Source organism: Entelurus aequoreus, linkage group LG08 (assembly GCF_033978785.1).
Source record: "Entelurus aequoreus isolate RoL-2023_Sb linkage group LG08, RoL_Eaeq_v1.1, whole genome shotgun sequence".
NCBI lineage: Eukaryota > Metazoa > Chordata > Actinopteri > Syngnathiformes > Syngnathidae > Entelurus > Entelurus aequoreus.
This window is the reverse complement of record NC_084738.1, coordinates 79,008,333-79,033,113: the sequence shown is the minus strand read 5'-3', so window position 1 is coordinate 79,033,113 and position 24,781 is coordinate 79,008,333. Positions and strand designations below refer to the sequence as shown.

General features: G+C 32.9%; 1 protein-coding gene across 2 annotated transcripts in view; it reads right to left on the bottom strand.

Moving 5' to 3' along the window:
- Positions 1 to 24,781, bottom strand: part of LOC133656316 (CAP-Gly domain-containing linker protein 1-like) — a 61,627-nt gene that overhangs the window by 19,051 nt on the left and 17,795 nt on the right. The window contains exons 8-14 of one of the 2 annotated variants that reach the window (XM_062057342.1): positions 21,637 to 21,740; positions 21,416 to 21,476; positions 16,063 to 16,167; positions 6,305 to 6,466; positions 6,148 to 6,243; positions 5,731 to 5,779; positions 3,875 to 3,960 (exon numbers count right to left, since the gene is read on the bottom strand). In XM_062057342.1, the coding sequence (XP_061913326.1) occupies positions 3,875 to 3,960; positions 5,731 to 5,779; positions 6,148 to 6,243; positions 6,305 to 6,466; positions 16,063 to 16,167; positions 21,416 to 21,476; positions 21,637 to 21,740 (663 nt within the window). The remainder of the gene's footprint in view (positions 1 to 3,874; positions 3,961 to 5,730; positions 5,780 to 6,147; positions 6,244 to 6,304; positions 6,467 to 16,062; positions 16,168 to 21,415; positions 21,477 to 21,636; positions 21,741 to 24,781) is intronic. The other variant, XM_062057343.1, reaches the window with a different exon arrangement.

Sequence of the window (24,781 nt, the reverse complement as noted above, 5' to 3'; positions counted from 1 at the left end):
CGAGTCATAATTGGAAATAATTTCATTTATCAGCACTTTTTAGGAGTCATAATTGGATGTAAATTCATTTATAATCACTTTTTACGAGTCATAATTGGATGTAAATTCATATTTAATCACTTTTTACGAGTCATAATTGGATGTAAATTCATTTATCATCACTTTTTATGAGTCATAATTGGATGTAAATTCATTTATCGTCACTTTTTATGAGTCATAATTGGATGTAAATTCATTTATTGTCACTTTTTATGAGTCATAATTGGATGTAAATTCATATATAATCACTTTTTACGAGTAATAATTGGATGTAAATTCATTTATCATCACTTTTTATGAGTCATAATTGGATGTAATTTCATTTATCAGCACTTTTTAGGAGTCATAATTGGATGTAAATTCATTTATAATCACTTTTTACGAGTCATAATTGGATGTAAATTCATATTTAATCACTTTTTACGAGTCATAATTGGATGTAAATTCATTTATCATCACTTTTTATGAGTCATAATTGGATGTAAATTCATTTATCGTCACTTTTTATGAGTCATAATTGGATGTAAATTCATTTATTGTCACTTTTTATGAGTCATAATTGGATGTAAATTCATATATAATCACTTTTTACGAGTAATAATTGGATGTAAATTCATTTATCATCACTTTTTATGAGTCATAATTGGATGTAAATTCATTTATCATCACTTTTTATGAGTCATAATTGGATGTAAATTCATATATAATCACTTTTTACAAGTCATAATTGGATGTAAATTCATATATAATCACTTTTTATGAGTCATAATTGGATGTAAATTTATTTATCATCACTTTTTATGAGTCATAATTGGATGTAAATTCATTTATAATCACTTTTTACGAGTCATAATTGGATGTAAATTCATTTATCATCACTTTTTATGAGTCATAATTGGATGTAAATTCATTTATCATCACTTTTTATGAGTCATAATTGGATGTAAATTCATATATAATCACTTTTTACGAGTAATAATTGGATGTAAATTCATTTGTCATCACTTTTTATGAGTCATAATTGGATGTAAATTCATTTATCATCACTTTTTATGAGTCATAATTGGATGTAAATTCATATATAATCACTTTTTACAAGTCATAATTGGATGTAAATTCATATATAATCACTTTTTATGAGTCATAATTGGATATAAATTCATTTATCATCACTTTTTATAAGTCATACTTGGATGTGAATTAATTTATCATCACTTTTTACGAGTCATAATTGGATGTAAATTCATATTTCAGCACTTTTTACGAGTCATAATTGGATGTAAAATCATTTATGATCACTTTTTATGAGTCATAATTGGATGTAAATTCATATATAATCACTTTTTATGAGTCATAATTGGATGTAAATTCATTTATCATCACTTTTTATGGGTCATAATTGGATGTAAATTCATATAATCACTTTTTATGAGTCATAATTGGATGTAAATTCATTTATCACTTTTTATGGGTCATAATTGGATGTAAATTAATATATAATCACTTTTTATGAGTCATAATTGGATGTAAATTCATTTATCATCACTTTTTATGGGTCATAATTGGATGTAAATTCATTTATCATCACTTTTTATGAGTCCCTCAATCCCCTCAATTCCCCCCAAAAAGGGATTAACTGGCTGGAATATAAAGACAATATAACATACATCCATAAACGTGGATGCATATGAAAAAGTGCAATATATTTATCTGTACAGTAATCTATTTATTTATATCTGCCCTTTATTGCTCTTTTATCCTGCACTACAACCAGCTAATACAACAACATTTATTTCTTATCTGTACTGTAAAGTTCAAATTCGAATGAGGATAAAAAGAAAGTCTAAGTCTAAGTTAAATTAGTAGGGGAGAAAAAAAAAATCTATTCACATCCGAATGTCTGAGCGCAGCTAAGGTGGTGCAGTTTTAACCAGTCTTGCACAATTTCTTCTCTCTCTACGGATCTCTTTTTTTAAAGTTTATTTGTTTGTTTTTTGACAATTTCTTTGCTTTCTGCAGCACTTTTTTTATTTTATGTATTTATTTAGTTAGTTTTTTAGCAAAACATTATTTGCTCCTTGCAGCACTCTTTTATTTAAATGTATTTATTTTATTTATTTAGTTTTTTTAGCGACATAGAAAATGGATGGATATAATTTTTTCACTATCTGCATCACTAATTTTTTTTAAATTGTATTTATTTATTTAGTTTTTTAGCGACAATTTATTTGCTCCTTGCAGCACTCTTTCATTTAAAAGTCTTTATTTTATTCTATTTTTTATCGACAATTTCTTCTCTCTCTACAGCACTAATTTTTTTTCAATTTTTTTTTTTTTTTTTATCGACGTAAGAAATGGATGATGGATATAATTTATTTATTTAGTTTTTTAGCGAAATAGAAAATGGATGGATATCATTTATTTGCTCCTTGCAGCACTCTTTTATTTAAATGTATTTATTTTATTCCATTTTTTATCGACAATTTCTTCGCTCTCTACAGCACTAATTGTTTTTAAATTGTATTTTATTTATTTATCAATTTTTTTTTATCGATGTAGGAAGTGGATGACGGATGGAATTTCTTCGCTCTCTGCAGCACTCTTTATTTTATTATTTTTTGTTTTGACAATTTCTTAGCTCTCTGCAGCACTAACATTTTATTTAAGTTTCTTTATTTTTTATTTTGTTTTTAGCGACAATTTATTTGCTCCTTGCAGCACTCTTTTATTTAAATGTATTTATTTTATTCAATTTTTTATCGACAATTTCTTCGTTCTCTACAGCACTAATTGTTTTTAAATTGTATTTTATTTATTCATCAATTTTTTGATGACGGATGGAATTTCTTCGCTCTCTGCAGCACTCTTTATTTTATTATTTTTTGTTTTGACAATTTCTTAGCTCTCTGCAGCACTCATTTTTTATTTTAGTTTCTTTATTTTGTTTTTAGCGACAATTTATTTGTTCCTTGTAGCAGTCTTTTATTAAAAAGTATTTTGTTATATTTTTTATCAACAATTTCTTCACTCTCTGCAGCACTCATTTTTAAAAATCTTTCTTTAATTTCTATTTATTCATCTATTTTTTATCGAGGTAGGAAATAAATGGAGGGACGGAATTTCTTCACTCTCTGCAGCACTAATTTAAAACATTTTTTATTTATTTATTTAGTTTTTTAGTGACAATGTATTTGCTTCTTGCAGCACTCTTTTATTTAAATGTATTTACTTTATTCTATTTTTTATCGACAATTTCTTCGCTCTCTACAGCACAATTTTTTCTTTTTTTTCTTTATTTATCTATTTTTTATATCGACGTAGGAAATGGATGATGGATATAATTTTTTCAGTCTCTGCAGCACTCATTTTTTTAAATTGTATTTTATTTTTTAGCGACAATTTATTTGCTCCTTGTAGCACTCTTTTATTTAAATGTATTTATTTTATTATATTTTTCGTCGACAATTTCTTCGCTCTCTACAGCACAAATTTTTTATTTATTTTATTTTATTTATTCATCTATTTTTTTTATCGACGTAGGAAATAGATGATGGATGGAATTCCTTCTCTCTCTGCCGCACAAATATTTTTCAATTGTATTTAGTTTTTTAGCGACATAGAAAATTGATCTTTTTTTAAAATGTATTTATTTTCTTATATTTTTTATCCACAATTTCTTCACTCTCTGCAGCACTCATTTTTGACATTTTTCCAAAAACCCATCAATCCATTTTCTACCGCTTGTCCCTTTTGCTGTTTTTGAATATTCTAATATAGAAACTGCGAGGAAATATGAAGTTAGAAGTGAGTTAGCGGAGCGAAAATGTGATCCTACCTGAGTCAAGAGAGCTTTAAGTTCATTTTCCCTGCAGTGCCTCTCCTCCCTCAGCACCTCCATGTCCTTCTTCAGCTGCTCCACCTCTGACACACACAAGCACAACAAGCCGTCACAGCTGGGCTGACAGGTGAGCGCGCAGGTACAGGGGACAAAAGAAGTTACGGGTGGGGGCACAGGTAAGGTCGGCAAATGGTGGTGGTGGGTTGGACGCCAGTAAAGGTGACAGGTAGGATGGCAGGTGAGGAGATGTGATTTGTCAGTAACTGTGACAGGTGGACAGGTTTTCTGACAGGTGAGGTTGCCAAGTGTATGACAGGTAAGGTGACAAGTAAGGTGAGATAGAAGGTTAAGTGTTGTGTGACAGGTAAGATGACAGGTAAGGTGACAGGTAAGGTGAGATAGAAGGTTAAGTGTTGTGTGACAGGTAAGATGACAGGTAAGGTGACAGGTAAGGGGAGATAGAAGGTTAAGTGTTGTGTGACAGGTAAGATGACAGGTAAGGTGAGATAGAAGGTTAAGTGTTGTGTGACAGGTAAGGAGACATGTAAGGTGGCAGGTGAGATAGAATGTTAAGTGTTGTGTGACAGGTAAGATGACAGGTAAGGTGGCAGGTGAGATAGAATGTTAAGTGTTGTGTGACAGGTAAGATGACAGGTAAGGTGGCAGGTGAGATAGGTTAAGTGTTGTGGCAGGTGAGGCGACAGCTAAGGTGGCCGGTAAGGTGGCAGGTGAGATAGAATGTTAAGTGTTGTGTGACAGGTAAGATGACAGGTGAGGTGACATGTAAGGTGACAGGTAAGGTGGCAGGTGAGATATGTTAAGTGTTGTGGCAAGTGAGGCGACAGGTAAGGTGACAACTAAAGTGGCCGGTAAGGTGGCAAGTGAGATAGAATGTTAAGTGTTGTGGCAGGTGAGGCGACAGGTAAGGTGACAGGTAAGGTGGTAGGTGAGATAGGTTAAGTGTTGTGGCAAGTGAGGCGACAGGTAAGGTGACAACTAAGGTGGCAGGTGAGATAGAAGGTTTAGTGTTGTGGCAGGTGAGGCGACAGGTAAGGTGACAGGTAAGGTGGCAGGTGAGATAGAAGGTTTAGTGTTGTGGCAGGTGAGGCGACAGGTAAGGTGACAGCTAAGGTGGCAGGTGAGATAGAAGGTTAAGTGTTGTGGCAGATAAGGTGACAGACAGGTGAGGTGACAGGTGAGGTGGCAGGTGAGACAAAAGGTTAAATGTCGTGGTAGGTGAGGCGACAAGTAAGGTGGCAGGTAAGGTGGTAGGTGAGATACAAGGTTAAGTGTTGTGACAGGTAAGGTGGCAGGTGAGATAGGTTAAATGTTGTGGCAAATGAGGCGACAGCTGAGGTGGCAGGTAAGGTGGTAGGTGAGATAGAAGGTTAAGTTTTGTGGCAGGTAAGGTGACAGGTAAAATGGCAGGTGAGGTGACAGGTGAGATAGAAGGTTAATAAATGTTGTGGCAGGTAAAGTGACAGGTGAGGTGGCAGGTAAATGTTGCGGCAGGTGAGGCAACAGGTAAGGTGACAAATAGAAGGTGTATAGGTAATGTGGCAGGTGTGGTGACAGGTGAGGTGGCAGGTAAAATAGAAGGTTAAGTTTTGTGGCAGGTGAGGCGACAGGTAAGGTGACAGGTAAAATGGCAGGTGGGGTGACAGGTGAGATAGAAGGTTAATAAATGCTGTGGCAGGTAAAGTGACAGGTGAGGTGGCAGGTAAATGTTGCGGCAGGTGAGGCAACAGGTAAGGTGACAAGTGAGATTGAAGGTGTATAGGTAATGTGGCAGGTAAGGTGACAGGTAAGATAGAAGGTCAAGTGTTGTGACAGGTGACATCTGGCATGTTCACCTTGCGTGGCCTTCAGCGTCCTGGTTCTGTCCTGGCCGGCCTGCTCCAGCTTGAGCGCGAGGAGACGAGAGAGAGGCATCAACATTTGATTGTGGGGGAAGCGCCGCTAACGAGGACACTTTGTTAACGAGGACACTTTGTTAACGAGGACACTTTGCTTACGAGGACAATTTGCTAACGAGGACACTTTCTTAACGAGCGCCAGCTAACTAAATCCAAAAAGCGTTGCTGTAATTGTCTGGCACGGCAGCAGATGAAAGTAAGCAAACAACATCCTTACACTTTCACTGAGCTGACATGTGCTGCCCCCAGTGGCGGGAAGTGGTACGCTGCTTTGACTCCATGTCATCAATGCTCTTTGCTCTGATGACATCATCTTTCTCCTCTTTACGCCACAGTCAATTATTCAGTTCTTACCAAGCTGCTGACTTGCTGCTGCAGAGACTCCTTGTCTTCCTGCACGGACCGCAGCTCCTTGTCCTTGGTCTCCAGGTCCACGCTCAGCTGGCTGATCTGCGGGGGACATCCAGGATGTACTTGAGCGCCTCGGCCAGCGGAGCGAGCGCCTCCTCACCTTCTTCTCCTGGGACTGCGCCTCGGCCCTGAGGCCGCTCATCTGCCGCTCCGACAGAGACACGGCGTCCTCCTTCTGCCGGGACGCCCGCAGTCGCAGCTGGAGGTCGGCCGCCTCCCGCTCCAGCTCCATGATGCGCGAGCGCTCCGACACCGTAGCCACCTGCGCCATTCACAGTCGTTAGCATTGCCGTTAGCGTTAGCCGCCGCCGGCTCGGACCCGAAATTGGCAAACAACAACGAGGTCCACGCGTCTTTAGCTAGGCGCTAACTTAGCACGAGGGTAGCAGCTTGTGGTGAACAATCATGTAGCTCATTGGACACACTGCAGTCGATTTTACAGTGAAAAACTGGAATTTTTGCGTGAAAATAACAGTGCTAGCGTTTTTCCATTTACAGTAATGCACTGTAAAAACAATGGCTAAAAACTTTACGGTGAAAAAATTTAAGTTTAGTGTAAAAATAGCCATTTAAAGTAATGCACTGAAAAAAGGAAAAAAGATTTTACAGTAAAAAAAAATTAATTTTACCGTAAAAATAACAGTGCTACCGTTGTTCCATTTAAAGTAATGCACTGTAAAAATTACTAAAACTTTTACGCTGAAAAACTGTACCGTTTTTTCATTTACAGTAATAAAATATATAATATTTATATATTATATATATGTATGTATATATATTTTTATATATAAATATTTATATTATTTACAGTAATGCACTGTAAAACAACAGCTAAAGATTTGGCATTTACAGTAATGTACTGTAAAATCAACGACTAAAGATTTCACCAGGAAAAACTGGAATTTGACCGTAAAAATAACAGTGCTACCATTTTTCCATTTACAGTAATGCACTGTAAAAATGACCAAAAATTTACGGTGAAAAACTGGAATTTTTGCCTAAAAATAACAGTGCTAGCGTTTTTCCATTTACAGTAATGCACTGTAAAAACGATGGCTAAAAACTTTACGGTGAAAAAATTTAAGTTTAGTGTAAAAATAGCCATTTAAAGTAATGCACTGAAAAAAGGAAAAAAGATTTTACAGTAAAAAAATTTTTTAATTTTACCGTAAAAATAACAGTGCTACCGTTGTTCCATTTAAAGTAATGCACTGTAAAAATGACTAAAACTTTTACGTTGAAAAACTGGAATTTTTGCGTAAAAATAACAGTCGTACCGTTTTTTTCATTTACAGTAATAATATATATAATATTTATATATTATATATATATATGTATGTATATATATTTTTATATGTAAATATTTACATTTTTTACAGTAATGCACTGTAAAACAACAGCTAAAGATTTGACATTTACAGTAATGTACTGTAAAATCAACGATTAAAGATTTTACCAGGAAAAAACGAAATTTGACCGTAAAAATAACAGTGCTACCGTTTTTTTCATTTACAGTAATGCACTGTAAAAATGACCAAAAATTTACGGTGAAAAACTGGAATTTTTGCCTAAAAATAACAGTGCTACCGTTTTTCCATTTACAGTAATGCACTATAAAAACAACAAAAAATGTTACGGTGAAATTTTTTTTATTTTTGCATAAAAATTGCAGTGGTACCGTTTTTCCATTTACAGTAATGCACTATAAAAACAACAACAAATGTTACGGTGAAATGTTTTAAATTTTAGCATAAAAATAGCAGTGGTACCGGTTTTCCATTTAAAGTAATGCACTGTAAAAACGACAAAAGATTTTACGGTGAAAATTCTTAATTTTACCGTAAAAATAACAGTGCTACCGTTTTTCCATTTACAGTAATGCACTGTAAAAATGACCAAAAAATGTATGGTGAAAAACTGGAATTTTCGCGTAAAAATAAGTCGTACCGTTTTTCCATTTACAGTAATGCGCTGTAAAACAACAGCTAAAGATTTGACATTTACAGTAATGCACTGTAAAATCAACGACTAAAGTTTTCACCAGGAAAAAATGGAATTTGACCGTAAAAATAACGGTGCTACCGTTTTTCCATTTACAGTAATACACTGTAAAAACAATGGCTAAAAATTTTACGGTGAAAAAAATTTAAGTTTAGCGTAAAAATAGCAGTGGTACCGTTTTTCCTTTTACAGTAATGCACTGTAAAAACGACAAAAGAATTTAAGGTGGAAAAATTACATTTTACCGTAAAAATAACAGTGGTACCGTTTTTTCATTTACAGTAATGCAATGTAAAAACAACAGCTAAAGACTTTCCATTTACGGTATAATGCACTGTAAAAACAACGACTAAAGATTTTACCCTGAAAATTTTGAATTTTACTGTAAAAATAACAGTGGTACGTTTTTCTATGTACAGTAATTCACTGTAAAGAATTTACAGTAAAAAACTGAAATTTTAGCTTAAGAATTAACAGTCGTACCTTTTTTCCATTTATAGTAATGCACTGTAAAAACAACGCCAAAAAAATATTACGTTAAAAAACTTCCGTTTTTCCATTTACAATAATGTACTGCAAAAACGGCAAAAAAATTTACGGTGAAAAACTGGAAGTTTAGCATAAAAAAACAGTGCTACTCTTTTCCATTTACAGTAATTCACTGTAAAAACAACGGTTAAAGAATTTACAGTGAAAAACTGGAATTTTAGCGTAAAAATAACAGTCGTACCTTTTTTCCATTTATAGTAATGCACTGTAAAAACGACTAAAACTTTTACGTTGAAAAACTGGAATTTTAGCGTAAAAATAACAGCTGTAACGTTTTTCCATTTACAGTAATGCACTGTAAAAACAAACAGCTAAATATTTTCCATTTACAGTAATGAACTGTAAAAACAACGACTAAAGATTTTACTTAGAACATTTTTAATTTTACAGTAAAAATAACAGTGGTACTATTTTTCCATTTAAAGTAATGTACTGTAAAAACAATGGCTAAAAATTTTACGGTGAAAAAATTTAAGTTTAGTGTAAAAATAGCCATTTAAAGTAATGCACTGAAAAAAGGAAAAAAGATTTTACAGTAAAAAAAAAATAATTTTACCGTAAAAATAACAGTGCTACCGTTGTTCCATATTAAGTAATGCACTGTAAAAATGACTAAAACTTTTACGTTGAAAAACTGGAATTTTTGCGTAAAAATAACAGTCGTACCGTTTTTTCATTTACAGTAATAATATATATAATATTTATATATTATATATATATATATGTATGTATATATATATTATTATATATAATTTTTTATATTATTTACAGTAATGCACTGTAAAACAACAGCTAAAGATTTGACATTTACAGTAATGTACTGTAAAATCAACGATTAAAGATTTTACCAGGAAAAAACGGAATTCGACCGCAAAAATAACAGTGCTACCGTTTTTTTCATTTACAGTAATGCACTGTAAAAATGACCAAAAATTTACGGTGAAAAACTGGAATTTTTGCCTAAAAATAACAGTGCTACCGTTTTTCCATTTACAGTAATGCACTATAAAAACAAAAAATGTTACGGTGAATTTTTTTTTATTTTTGCATAAAAATAGCAGTGGTACCGTTTTTCCATTTACAGTAATGCACTATAAAAACAACAAAAAATGTTACGGTGAAATGTTTTAAATTTTAGCATAAAAATAGCAGTGGTACCGGTTTTCCATTTACAGTAATGCACTGTAAAAACGACAAAAGATTTTACGGTGAAAATTATTAATTTTACCGTAAAAATAACAGTGCTACCGTTTTTCCATTTACAGTAATGCACTGTAAAAATTACCAAAAAATGTATGGTGAAAAACTGGAATTTTTCGCGTGAAAATAAGTCGTACCGTTTTTCCATTTACAGTAATGCGCTGTAAAACAACAGCTAAAGATTTGACATTTACAGTAATGCACTGTAAAATCAACGACTAAAGTTTTCACCAGGAAAAAATGGAATTTGACCGTAAAAATAACGGTGCTACCGTTTTTCCATTTACAGTAATACACTGTAAAAACAATGGCTAAAAATTTTACGGTGAAAAAATTTTAAGTTTAGCGTAAAAATAGCAGTGGTACCGTTTTTCCTTTTACAGTAATGCACTGTAAAAACGACAAGATTTTACGGTGGAAAAATTACATTTTACCGTATAAATAACAGTGGTACCGTTTTTCCATTTACAGTAATGCAATGTAAAAACAACAGCTAAAGACTTTCCATTTACGGTATAATGCACTGTAAAAACGACTAAAGATTTTACCCTGAAAATTTTGAATTTTACTGTAAAAATAACAGTGGTACGTTTTTCCATGTACAGTAATTCACTGTAAAGAATTTACAGTAAAAAACTGAAATTTTAGCATAAGAATTAACAGTCGTACCTTTTTTCCATTTATAGTAATGCACTGTAAAAACAACGCCAAAAAAATCTTACGTTAAAAAACTTCCGTTTTTCCATTTACAATAATGTACTGTAAAAACGGCTAAAAATTTTACGGTAAAAAACTGGAAGTTTAGCATAAAAAAACAGTGCTACTTTTTTCCATTTACAGTAATTCACTGTAAAAACAACGGTTAAAGAATTTACAGTGAAAAACTGGAATTTTAGCGTAAAAATAACAGTCGTACCTTTTTTCCATTTATAGTAATGCACTGTAAAAACGACTAAAACTTTTACGTTGAAAAACTGGAATTTTAGCGTAAAAATAACAGCTGTAACGTTTTTCCATTTACAGTAATGCACTGTAAAAACAAACAGCTAAATATTTTCCATTTACAGTAATGAACTGTAAAAACAACGACTAAAGATTTTACTTAGAACATTTTTAATTTTACAGTAAAAATAACAGTGGTACTATTTTTCCATTTAAAGTAATGTACTGTAAAAACAATGGCTAAAAATTTTACGGTGAAAAACTGGAAGTTTAGCATAAAAAAAAACAGTGCTACGTTTTTCCATTTACAGTAATTCACTGTAAAAACAACGGTTGAAGAATTTACAGTGAAAAACTGGAATTTTAGCGTAAAAATAACGGTCGTACCTTTTTTCCATTTATAGTAATGCACTGTAAAAACAACGCCAAAAAATCTTACGTTGAAAAACTTCAGTTTTTCCATTTATAATAATGTACTGTAAAAACGGCTAAAAATTTTACGGTGAAAAACTGGAAGTTTAGCATAAAAAAACAGTGCTACATTTTTCCATTTACAGTACTTCACTGTAAAAACAACGGTTAAAGAATTTACAGTGAAAAACTGGAATTTTAGCGTAAAAATAACAGTCGTACCTTTTTTCCATTTATAGTAATGCACTGTAAAAACGACTAAAACTTTTACGTTGAAAAACTGGAATTTTAGCGTAAGAATAACACTTGTACCGTTTTTCCATTTACAGTAATGCACTGTAAAAACAAACAGCTAAATATTTTCCATTTACAGTAATGAAGTGTAAAAACGACTAAATATTTTACTTAGAAAAAATTTAATTTTACAGTAAAAATAACAGTGGTACTTTTTTTCCATTTAAAGTAATGTACTGTAAAAACAATGGCTAAAAAATTTACGGTGAAAAACTGGAAGTTTAGCATAAAAAAAAAACAGTGCTACATTTTTCCATTTACAGTAATTCACTGTAAAAACAACGGTTAAATAATTTACAGTGAAAAACTGGAATTTTAGCGTAAAAATAACAGTCATACCTTTTTTCCATTTATAGTAATGCACTGTAAAAACAACGCCAAAAAATCTTACGTTGAAAAACTTCCGTTTTTCCATTTACAATAATGTACTGTAAAAACGGCTAAAAATTTTACGGTGAAAAACTGGAAGTTTAGCATAAAAAAACAGTGCTACGTTTTTCCATTTACAGTAATTCACTGTAAAAACAACGGTTAAAGAATTTACAGTGAAAAACTGGAATTTTAGCGTAAAAATAACAGTCGTACCTTTTTTCCATTTACAGTAACGCACTGTAAAAACAAACAGCTAAATATTTTCCATTTACAGTAATGAACTGTAAAAACAACGACTAAAGATTTTACTTAGAACATTTTTAATTTTACAGTAAAAATATCAGTGGTACTATTTTTCCATTTAAAGTAATGTACTGTAAAAACAATGGCTAAAAATTTTACGGTGAAAAACTGGAAGTTTAGCATAAAAAAAACAGTGCTACGTTTTTCCATTTACAGTAATTCACTGTAAAAACAACGGTTAAAGAATTTACAGTGAAAAACTGGAATTTTAGCGTAAAAATAACAGTCGTACCTTTTTTCCATTTTTAGTAATGCACTGTAAAAACGACTAAAACTTTTAGGTTGAAAAACTGGAATTTTAGCGTAAAAATAACAGTTGTACCGTTTTTCCATTTACAGTAATGCACTGTAAAAAAAACAGCTAAATATTTTCCATTTACAGTAATGAACTGTAAAAACAACGACTAAATATTTGACTCAGAAAAAATTTAATTTTACAGTAAAAATAATAGTTGTACTATTTTTCCATTTAAAGTAATGTACTGTAAAAACAATGGCTACAAATTTTACGGTGAAAAACTGGAAGTTTAGCATAAAAAAAACAGTGCTACGTTTTTCTATTTACAGTAATTCACTGTAAAAACAACGGTTAAAGAATTTACAGTGAAAAACTGGAATTTTAGCGTAAAAATATCAGTCGTACCTTTTTTCCATTTATAGTAATGCACTGTAAAAACGACTAAAACTTTTACATTGAAAAACTGGAATTTTAGCGTAAGAATAACAGTTGTACCGTTTTTCCATTTACAGTAATGCACTGTAAAAACAACGCCAAAAAATCTTACGTTGAAAAACTTCCGTTTTTCCATTTACAATAATGTACTGTAAAAACGGCTAAAAATTTTACGGTGAAAAACTGGAAGTTTAGCATAAAAAAACAGTGCTACGTTTTTCCATTTCCAGTAATTCACTGTAAAAACAACGGTTAAAGAATTTACAGTGAAAAACTGGAATTTTAGCGTAAAAATAACAGTCGTACCTTTTTTCCATTTATAGTAATGCACTGTAAAAACGACTAAAACTTTTACGTTGAAAAACTGGAATTTTAGCGTAAGAATAACAGTTGTACCGTTTTTCCATTTACAGTAATGCACTGTAAAAACAAACAGCTAAATATTTTCCATTTACAGTAATGAACTGTGAAAACAACGACGAAATATTTTACTTACAAAAAATTTAATTTTACAGTAAAAATAACAGTTGTACTATTTTTCCATTTAAAGTAATGTACTGTAAAAACAATGGCTACAAATTTTACGGTGAAAAACTGGAAGTTTAGCATAAAAAAAACAGTGCTACGTTTTTCCATTTACAGTAATTCACTGTAAAAACAACGGTTAAAGAATTTACAGTGAAAAACTGGAATTTTAGCGTAAAAATATCAGTCGTACCTTTTTTCCATTTATAGTAATGCACTGTAAAAACGACTAAAACTTTTACGTTGAAAAACTGGAATTTTAGCGTAAGAATAACAGTTGTACCGTTTTTCCAGTAATGCACTGTAAAAACAAACAGATAAATATTTTCCATTTACAGTAATGAACTGTAAAAACAACGACTAAATATTTTACTTAGAAAAAATTAAATTTTACAGTAAAAATAACAGTGGTACTTTTTTTCCATTTAAAGTAATGTACTGTAAAAACGATGGCTAAAAAATTTACGGTGAAAAACTGGAAGTTTAGCATAAAAAAAAACAGTGCTACGTTTTTCCATTTACAGTAATTCACTGTAAAAACAACGGTTAAAGAATTTACAGTGAAAAACTGGAATTTTAGCGTAAAAATATCAGTCGTACCTTTTTTCCATTTATAGTAATGCACTGTAAAAACGACTAAAACTTTTACGTTGAAAAACTGAAATTTTAGCGTAAGAATAACACTTGTACCGTTTTTCCATTTACAGTAATGCACTGTAAAAACAAACAGCTAAATATTTTCCATTTACAGTAATGAACTGTAAAAACAACGACTAAATATTTTACTTAGAAAAAATTAAATTTTACAGTAAAAATAACAGTGGTACTTTTTTTCCATTTAAAGTAATGTACTGTAAAAACGATGGCTAAAAAATTTACGGTGAAAAACTGGAAGTTTAGCATTAAAAAAAACAGTGCTACGTTTTTCCATTTACAGTAATTCACTGTAAAATCAACGGTTAAAGAATTTACAGTGAAAAACTGGAATTTTAGCGTAAAAATAACGGTCGTACCTTTTTTCCATTTATAGTAATGCACTGTAAAAACAACGCCAAAAAATATTACGTTGAAAAACTTACGTTTTTCCATTTACAATAATGTACTGTAAAAACGGCTAAAAATTGTACGGTGAAAAACTGGAAGTTTAGCATAAAAAAACAGTGCTACGTTTTTCCATTTACAGTAATTCACTGTAAAAACAACGGTTAAAGAATTTACAGTGAAAAACTGGAATTTTAGCGTAAAAATAACAGTCGTACCTTTTTTCCATTTATAGTAATGCACTGTAAAAACGACTAAAACTTTTACGTTGAAAAACTGGAATTTCAGCGTAAGAATAACAGTTGTACCGTTTTTCCATTTACAGTAATGCACTGTAAAAACAAACAGCTAAATATTTTCCATTTACAGTAATGAACTGTGAAAACGACGAAATATTTTACTTAGAAAAAATTTAATTTTACAGTAAAAATAACAGTTGTACCATTTTTCCATTTAAAGTAATGTACTGTAAAAACAATGGCTAAAAATTTTACGGTGAAAAACTAGAAGTTTAGCATAAAAAAAAACAGTGCTACGTTTTTCCATTTACAGTAATGCACTGTAAAAACAAACAGCTAAATATTTTCCATTTACAGTAATGAACTGTGAAAACAACGACTAAAGATTTTACTTAGAAAAAATTTAATTTTACAGTAAAAATAACAGTTGTACCATTTTTCCATTTAAAGTAATGTACTGTAAAAACAATGGCTAAAAATTTTACGGTGAAAAACTGGAAGTTTAGCATAAAAAAACAGTGCTACGTTTTTCCATTTACAGTAATTCACTGTAAAAACAACGGTTAAAGAATTTACAGTGAAAAACTAGAATTTTAGCGTAAAAATAACAGTCGTACCTTTTTTCCATTTATAGTAATGCACTGTAAAAACGACTAAATATGTTACGTTGAAAAACTGGAATTTTAGCGTAAAAATAACAGTCGTACCTTTTTTCCATTTATAGTAATGCACTGTAAAAACGACTGAATATGTTACGTTTACAAACTGGAATTTTAGCGAAAAAATAACAGTTGTACCGTTTTACCATTTACAGTAATGTACTGTAAAAACAAACAGCTAAATATTTTTCATTTACAGTAATGAACTTTAAAAACAACGACTAAAGATTTTACTTAGAACAATTTTAATTTTACTGTAAAAATAACAGTGGTACTATTTTTCCATTTACAGTAATGTACTGTAAAAACAATGGCTAAAAATTTTACGGTGAAAAACTGGAAGTTTCAGCGTAAAAATAACAGTCGTACCTTTTTTCCATTTATAGTAATGCACTGTAAAAACGACTAAAAATTTTACGTCGAAAAATTGGAATTTTAGCGTAAAAATAACAGTAAAACATCAATTTTTGACTGCAAAATATATCTATTTTTTACAGTGCACTACATTAAGTACAATACAATGACGCATACCACTTTTTTTTTTTCACCACAGCGCCATCTGCTGGAGCTGGCGTGTCAATACCCCAACACGTGTGTGTGTGTGTGTGTGGTTGGTGACTAAAACGCCGCCACGGGACCGCCACATTACCCGAGTGTCCTCTAAATCCCGCTGGAGTTTTTCCGCTTTGGCCTTTTCAAAGAGCAAACTCTGCTCCAGCTCCTTAATGTGGGCGAGCTCCAGGCGGGTCTGCGTCTGTTAGTGGCAGACAGCGGCGAGAGAGAGAGAGAGAGAGAGAGAGAGAGAGAGAGAGAGAGACATGGCTGACATGCAGGCTTTGTGACGCGTGCACGCAACACACACACACACACACACACACACACACACACACACACACACACACACACACACACACACACAACAAGCCAAGATGCTTTTTGAACGTGGGACAGGACTGAGTGAGCAAGATTTAGCGGTTAGTGCCAGCGGCCAACTTAGCGCTGAGGAGAGGAGATAAAAGCGAGCAAGGAGACAGAAGCGAAAGGACGTGCGCGTGTCTTCAGGCATCAGAAGACTTCACCACTCACTCGCAGAGAGACTGAGTCAGCGTAGCAAGCTGGTTAGACCAGGGCTGTCCAAACTTTTGGACCTGGGGGCCGCATTGGGCTAAAAAATGTGGTTCAAGTAATGCTGCGCTTAATTTCATGCAAAAGTCATAGACCTGAATTAGTCACGTTGTCCACTAGATAGCAACATAAGGTCATTGAGCTGTATACAGCTAATAGATATATATGTGTATATATTATATTAATATACTGGATACATCATTGGAATAAATGATTATGTACAAGTTTGACTCCCACTTTGTTTACTGCCGTGACAACAACTTTAAAGTTTTGTAATCAATCAGAAATATCAAGCAGCTTAAAGGCCTACTGAAAGCCACTACTAGCGACCACGCAGTCTGATAGTTTATACATCATTGATGAAATCTTAACATTCAGGCATGTGATTTGACCACAATGAAAAAGACTGAAAAAATTTCCGGGGGTCTGGGGGACGAAGGCCCCCAGCCAAGTCCAGGTTTTCCAGAAGCTCCTGGTTTTTCACCAATTTAACATGCTAAAATGAACAAAGACAGCACCATTTGAAGAAAATGTTTTAGTGTTTAAAGACATGAAAAAATCATTAATAGAACATACATAACCCAATTATCCTAATGAATCACTGTATATGGTTCAGTCCCAACAGTATTTAGTCACTAATATTTACATCTTGTGTTCATTTCACATCCACAGGTGTCACATTGATCAGTGTTATTATCTAGAGCAGGGGTCACCAACCTTTTTGAAACCAAGAGCTACTTCTTGGGTACTGGTTAATGCGAAGGGCTACCAGTTTGATACACACTTAAATAAATTGCCAGAAATAGCCAATTTGCTCAATTTACCTTTAACTCTATGTTATTATCAATAATTAATGATATTTACACTTAATTGAACGGTTTAAAAGAGGAGAAAACACGAAAAAAATGACAATTCAATTTTGACATAGTTTATCTTCAATTTCGACTCTTTAAAATTCAAAATTCAACCGAAAAAAAGAAGAGAAAAACTAGCTAATTCGAATCTTTTTGAAAAAATTAAAAAAAGGATTTATGGAACATCATTAGTAATTTTTCCTGATTAAGATTAATTTCAAAATTTTGATGACATGTTTTAAATAGGTTAAAATCCAATCTACACTTTGTTAGAATATATAACAAATTGGACCAAGCTCTATTTCTAACAAAGACAAATCATTATTTCTTCTAGATTTTCCAGAACAAAAATTTTAAAGGAAATTCAAAAGACTTTGAAATAAGATTCAAATTTGATTCTACAGATTTTCTAGATTTGCCAGAATACTTTTTTTGAATTTTAATCATAACAAGTTTGAAGAAATATTTCAGAATTAAATTAAAATTAATTTATTATTCTTTACAATAAAAAAAACAAATTTACTTGAACATTGATTTAAATTGTCAGGAAAGAAGAGGAAGGAATTTAAAAGGTAAAAAGGTATATGTGTTTAAAAATCCTAAAATCATTTTTAAGGTTGTATTTTTTCTCTAAAATTGTCTTTCTGAAAGTTATAAAAAACAAAGTAAAAAAATAATGAATTTATTTAAACAAATGAAGACCAAGTCTTTAAAATATTTTCTTGGATTTTCAAATTCTATTTGAGTTTTGTCTCTCTTAGAATTAAAAATGTCGGACAAAGCGAGACCAGCTTGCTAGTAAATAAATACTATTTAAAAAATAGAGGCAGCTCACTGGTTAGTGCTGCTATTTGAGCTATTTTTAGAACAGGCCAGCGGGCGACTCATCTGGTCCTTACGGGCTACCTGGTGCCCGCGGGCACCGCGTTGGTGACCCCTGATCTACAGTTTATTTACAGTATTACCACATAATTAGTCAGATATTGTATATATGGGGTAAAAAAATTATCAGTGGTGTAACAGGTTTGCCAAGATTTATTATACAAAATATATTTTAAAGTTAAGACTATTACATGATATATGCTATCAGAAAGTAGCATTAATTGTAAAATACATAACCACTAATAACAATTCACAGTTTTAATGTATATGCCCAATTGCCTACAAGTTTAGTTATAAATATATCAAAATACCAAATGTAAACATTTAATTATTTTTGCCAAAATAGGATATACATTTATGAAAATAATTAAAGATGTTTAGTATTGTTTACTCATATTTGAAAATAGGAAATAATAATAATGTGAGGACACTGACATATTGCATGAAACAAGTGTGAAAATATTGACCTTCAAGATTGTTACACCACTGACAATAGTTTCAAGAGACTACATAAGAACTTAATATTACAAAATAGTATTATATGCAAATTTATTTCAAATAAATTGTTAACTGGAATCAATAATGCGACTCTTTGAATTTCTGTAATTTCATAATATATTTTCACGTGGCTTTTTATTTTTAGAAAAAAACATTTATATTTCGCAAAGCAATAATTGGTTAATATTTCAAACAAACATGCGTATTTCGCAAGCAAATATATTTTAGCTTACCTCATTATTAACAACCCTGTCTGCAACTGAAGTGGGTTGTTTGGGTGGATCTTTCCTCTCGATGTAAACAAAGGATGAAGTCCGTAAGGTTTGCTCACTTTCGGTTGACATCCAAAAGTACCAGCTAGTGAAAAGTTGGTTTTCCTTGCTTCAAGTTGTTTCATATGTTTTTGGCGTTTCGCATGTACTTCCAAAGCCTTGAAACCTTGTGATCCATAGTCAATATTATCATGACACCACATGCACAAAACCTTTCCGGGACGATCGATTTTCCGAATAAAATCACCGAACAAAGTCGTAACTTCCTTCTTCCCAACAGTATCAGTGATTTCCCTTTCCATCCAGTCCCATTGAAACTTATTTTTGACATGTTTATCAATTTCTTTTACTCGTAAAGCGTCCTTTCTCTCGAGAAGCGACATCGTTTACATATGGAAAATGGCGGTAATAACCATTATGAATGATGACGTTATTAACGTCATCATTCATAACAGATGTCCTGATTGGTCACAAGGAACATATCGACCAATCAGCTACGGCGTAATATAAACTACGTCTCGAATCTTGATTTAGGGTCGGAAAAAAAAACGGGAAAACGGGAGATTTTTTTTTTTTTTTCCCGAGATGAAAAAAGACGGAATTCCAACTTTAGACGGAAAAATCACATGCCTGAACATTGCAACACATGCCAATACGGCCGGGTTAACTTATAAAGTGCAATTTTAAATTTCCCGCTAAACTTTCGGTTGAAAACGTCTATGTATGATGACGTATGCGCGTGACGTCAATGGTTGAAACGGAAGTATTCAGACACATTGTATCCAATACAAAAAGCTGTTTTCATCTCAAAATTCCACAGTATTCTGGACAACAGCAACACAACCAGGAGGACTTTGAGATGGATAGCAGACGCGCTATCCGACGCTAGCCGCCGACCGCATCTATGATCGGGTGAAGTCCTTCGTCGCGCCGTCGATCGGTGGAACGCAGGTGAGCACGGGTGTTGATGAGCAGATGAAGGCTGGCTGGCGTAGGTGGATAGCTAATGTTTTTAGCATAGCTCTGTGAGGTCCCGTTGCTAAGTTAGCTTCAATGGCGTCGTTAGCAACAGCATTGTTAAGCTTCGCCAGGCTGGAAAGCATTAACCGTGTAGTTACATGTCCATGGTTTAATAGTATTGTTGATTTTCTGTCTATCCTTCCAGTCAGGGGTTTAAGTCTTTTGTTTCTATCTGCATTTAAGCACGATGCTATCACGTTAGCTCCGTAGCTAAAGAGCTTCGCCGATGTATTGTCGTGGAGATAAAAGTCACTGTGAATGTCCATTTCGCGTTCTCGACTCTCATTTTCAAGAGGATATAGTATCCGAGGTGGTTTAAAATACAAATCCGTAATCCACAATAGAAAAAGGAGAAAGTGGAATCCAATGAGCCAGCTTGTACCTAAGTTACGGTCAGAGCGAAAAAAGACATGTCCTGCACTGCACTCTAGTCCTTCACTCTCACGTTCCTCATCCACGAATCTTTCATCCTCGCTCAAATTAACGGGGTAATCGTCGCTTTCTCGGTCTGAATCGCTCTCGCTGCATTGAAAACGATAGGAAAATGTGAGGAGCCTTTCAACTGACTACGTCACGCTACTTCCGGTACAGGCAAGGCTTTTTTTTTATCAGCGACCAAAAGTTGCGAACTTTATCGTCGATGTTCTCTACTAAATCCTTTCAGCAAAAATATGGCAATATCGCGAAATGATCAAGTATGACACATAGAATGGATCTGCTATCCCCGTTTAAATAAAAAAAATTCATTTCAGTAGGCCTTTAAATGCACCAAACATGGAGAATGTTTAGCATTTTTCCCCCTCATGCGTTGTAATTAATTTAAATGGGTGCAATTTTGATTATTTTTTAATAGTGCATGGGTGTTTCATAAAAATAATAATATCCACAAAGTTCAGTGAACTGGATTTGTTTCACCATAACTAGGGAAGGTTGTTTGCATTGGGTCATATAGGTATATTCTGTGCCTAATTTCATGCAAAGTTGTCCACTAGCAGCGAAATTGTCAAGATTTTTAAAACGAATGCAATCTCCCCTAAACTCATTGCGTCTCGTGGGGCATAGTTTGGACACCCCTTGGTTAGACCACCACAACGTACCCCAGAGGGCGTCCCTCCACCTGTGCTACTGTATCCTGCATGTGCAATCAAAGTGTCTCAATGTCTTAGTTGCACTGGAGAAGAACTGGAGAGCATCTTTGGTGTTAAGGAGCTTGTGGATACAAAAAAAAAAGAGAGCACCGGCTTGATTCATGTTTAACGAGCCCCCCCGCCCCCCCTTTTTTTTAATGGAATTCATAAAAAATCCACCAGGGTGATAAATGAGTGAGAGCCAGCGAGCTTATGTAAGTTACCTCAAGATCGCCTTTGGTGATGCACGCCTCTTCCACACGGAACTGCAGGTCTTCCACTTTCCTGTCACACACGCACACGCACACACACACACACAAAAAACACACACACGCACACACACACACACAGACACACACACACACACACACACACACACACACACACACGTTTAATAAGACATGCAAAATAGGCCAAATTTGAGTTTCTCTGGCAAAGCACTCGCCTCCTCTCCTCCTCCAGCTGGTTGAGCAGCTCCACCTTGTCGCGGTCGGCTGCTTCCACCATGGACCTCAGCTGGTCCAGCTTGGCCTCCGTCTCCATGGCGTACTGTCACACGCATACATATTGTTATGAAGGTGTCTGTTACTACATTATATATATACTTGCAGTGTGTATATTGTACATATTACATATTGTTATGAAGGTGTCTGTTACTACATTATATACATACTTGCAGTGTATATATTGTACATATTACATATTGTTATGAAGGTGTCTGTTACTACATTATATATATACTTGCAGTGTGTATATTGTACATATTACATATTGTTATGAAGGTGTCTGTTACTACATTATATATATACTTGCAGTGTGTATATTGTACATATTACATATTGTTATGAAGGTGTCTGTTACTACATTATATATATACTTGCAGTGTGTATATTGTACATATTACATATTGTTATGAAAAAAAAGTTGAAACCATAACTAAAAATGATAGATCAAATATAGCAGTTAAGATTGTCAAAGGGTGATACAACAGTTAAAAATGACACCTTTACCCATAATGCATTGGTACATTACTACATTTTTTGGCTACATTCAAGGATAAATCTGTTTTTTTTATTCATAATAAGTATAATACCTGATTGTATGGAATATTTACTTGCAAACAGGCTAAGTTTTAGGCGGAAAAAAAGTTGATACCATAACTAAAAATGATTGATCAAATATGGCAGTTAAGTTAAAAATAACATCTGTACCCATGATGCATTGGTGTGACAATACTCCATTTTTTTGGCTAGTTTCGGGGATAAATCAATGTTTTTTTTCTTTACAATAAAGTATAATACCTGATTGTATGGAGTATTTACTTACAAACAGGCTCACTGATTGAATGGAATATTTACTTGCAAACAAGGTCACTTTTAGGAGGGAAAAAGTTGAAACAGTAACTAAGAATGATTGATTAAATATAGCAGTTGAGATGGTCAGGCAGTGATACAACAGTTAAAAATGACACCTGTACCCATGATGCATTGGTGCAACATCACTACATTTTTTTGGCTAGTTTCGGGGATAAATCAATGTTTTTTTTCTTTACAATAAAGTGTAATACCTGATTGTATGGAATATTTACTTGCAAACAGGCTTACTTTTTAGGGGTGAAAAAAAATTGAACCCATAACTAAGAATGATTGATCAAATATGTTGTCAAAGAGTGATTCAGCAGTTAAACTTGACACCTGTACCCAAAATGCATTGGTGCGACAATACCACATTTTTAGGCTAGCTTCGGGTGATGAATCAATGTTTTTTTCTTTACAATAAAATATAATACCTGATTGTATGGAATATTTACTTGCAAACAGGCTCAGTTTTAGGGGGGAAAAAAAGTTGAAACCATAACTAAAAATGATTGATCAAATATTGCAGTTAAGTTAAAAATGACATCTGTACCTATGATGCATTGGTGCGACAATACTCCATTTTTGGCTAGTTTCGGGGATAAATCAATATTTTTTTCTTTACAATAAAGTATAATACCTGATTCTATGGAATATTTACTTGCAAATAGGCTCACTTAGAGGGAAAAAAGTTGAAACTGTAACTAAGAATAATTGATCAAATATAGCAGTTAAGTTTGTCAGGGAGTCATTCAACAAGTAAACATGACACCTATACCCATAATGCATTAGTGCAACAACACTACGTTCTTTGATTAGTTTCAGGGATAAATCACTGTTTTTTTTCCTTATAATAAAGAATAATACCTGATTGTATGAAATATTTACTTAAAAACAGGCTCACTTAGAGGAGGATAAAAAGTTGAAACCATAACTAAGAATAATTGATCAAATATAGCAGTTAATTTATTCGATGGGTAAAAAAGACACCTCTACCCATAATGCATTGGTGCAACAACCCTGCGTTCTTTGATTAGTTTTGGGGATAAATCAATGTTATTTTCTTTACAATAAAATATAATACCTGATTGTATGGAATATTTACTTGCAAACAGGCTCAGTTTTAGGGGGGAAAAAAAAGTTGAAACCATAACTAAAAATGATTGATCAAATATTGCACTTAAGTTAAAAATGACATCTGTATCTATGATGCATTGGTGCGACAATACTCCATTTTTGGCTAGTTTCGGGGATAAATCAATATTTTTTTCTTTACAATAAAGTATAATACCTGATTGTATGGAATATTTACTTGCAAATAGGCTCACTTAGAGGAAAAAAAGTTGAAATTGTAACTAAGAATAATTGATCAAATATAGCAGTTAAGTTTGTCAGGGAGTCATTCAACAAGTAAACATGACACCTATACCCATAATGCATTAGTGCAACAACACTACGTTCTTTGATTAGTTTCAGGGATAAATCACTGTTTTTTTTCCTTATAATAAAGAATAATACCTGAATGTATGAAATATTTACTTAAAAACAGGCTCACTTAGAGGAGGATAAAAAGTTGAAACCATAACTAAGAATAATTGATCAAATATAGCAGTTAATTTATTCAATGGGTAAAAAAGACACCTCTACCCATAATGCATTGGTGCAACAACCCTGCGTTCTTTGATTAGTTTTGGGGATAAATCAATGTTATTTTCCTTATAATAAAGAATAATACCTGATTGTATGGAATATTTACTTGCAAACAGGCTCAGTTTTAGGCGGAAAAAAAGTTGATACCATAACTAAAAATGATTGATCAAATATAGCAGTTAAGTTAATGACATCTGTACCCATGATGCATTGGTGCGACAATACTCCATTTTTTTTGGCTAGTTTCGGGGATAAATCAATGTTTTTTTTTTCTTAACAATAAAGTATAATACCTGATTGTATGGAATATTTACTTGCAAAAAAGGCTCACTTAGAGGAAAAAAAGTTGAAACTGTAACTAGGAATAATTGATCAAATATAGCAGTTAAGATTGTCAGGGAGTCATCCAACAAGTAAACATGACACCTATACCCATAATGCATTGGTGCAACAACACTGCGTTCTTTGATTAGTTTCAGGGATAAATCACTGTTTTTTTCCCTTATAATAAAGAATAATACTGATTGTATGAAATATTTACTTAAAAACAGGCTCACTTAGAGGAGGATTAAAAAGTTGAAACCA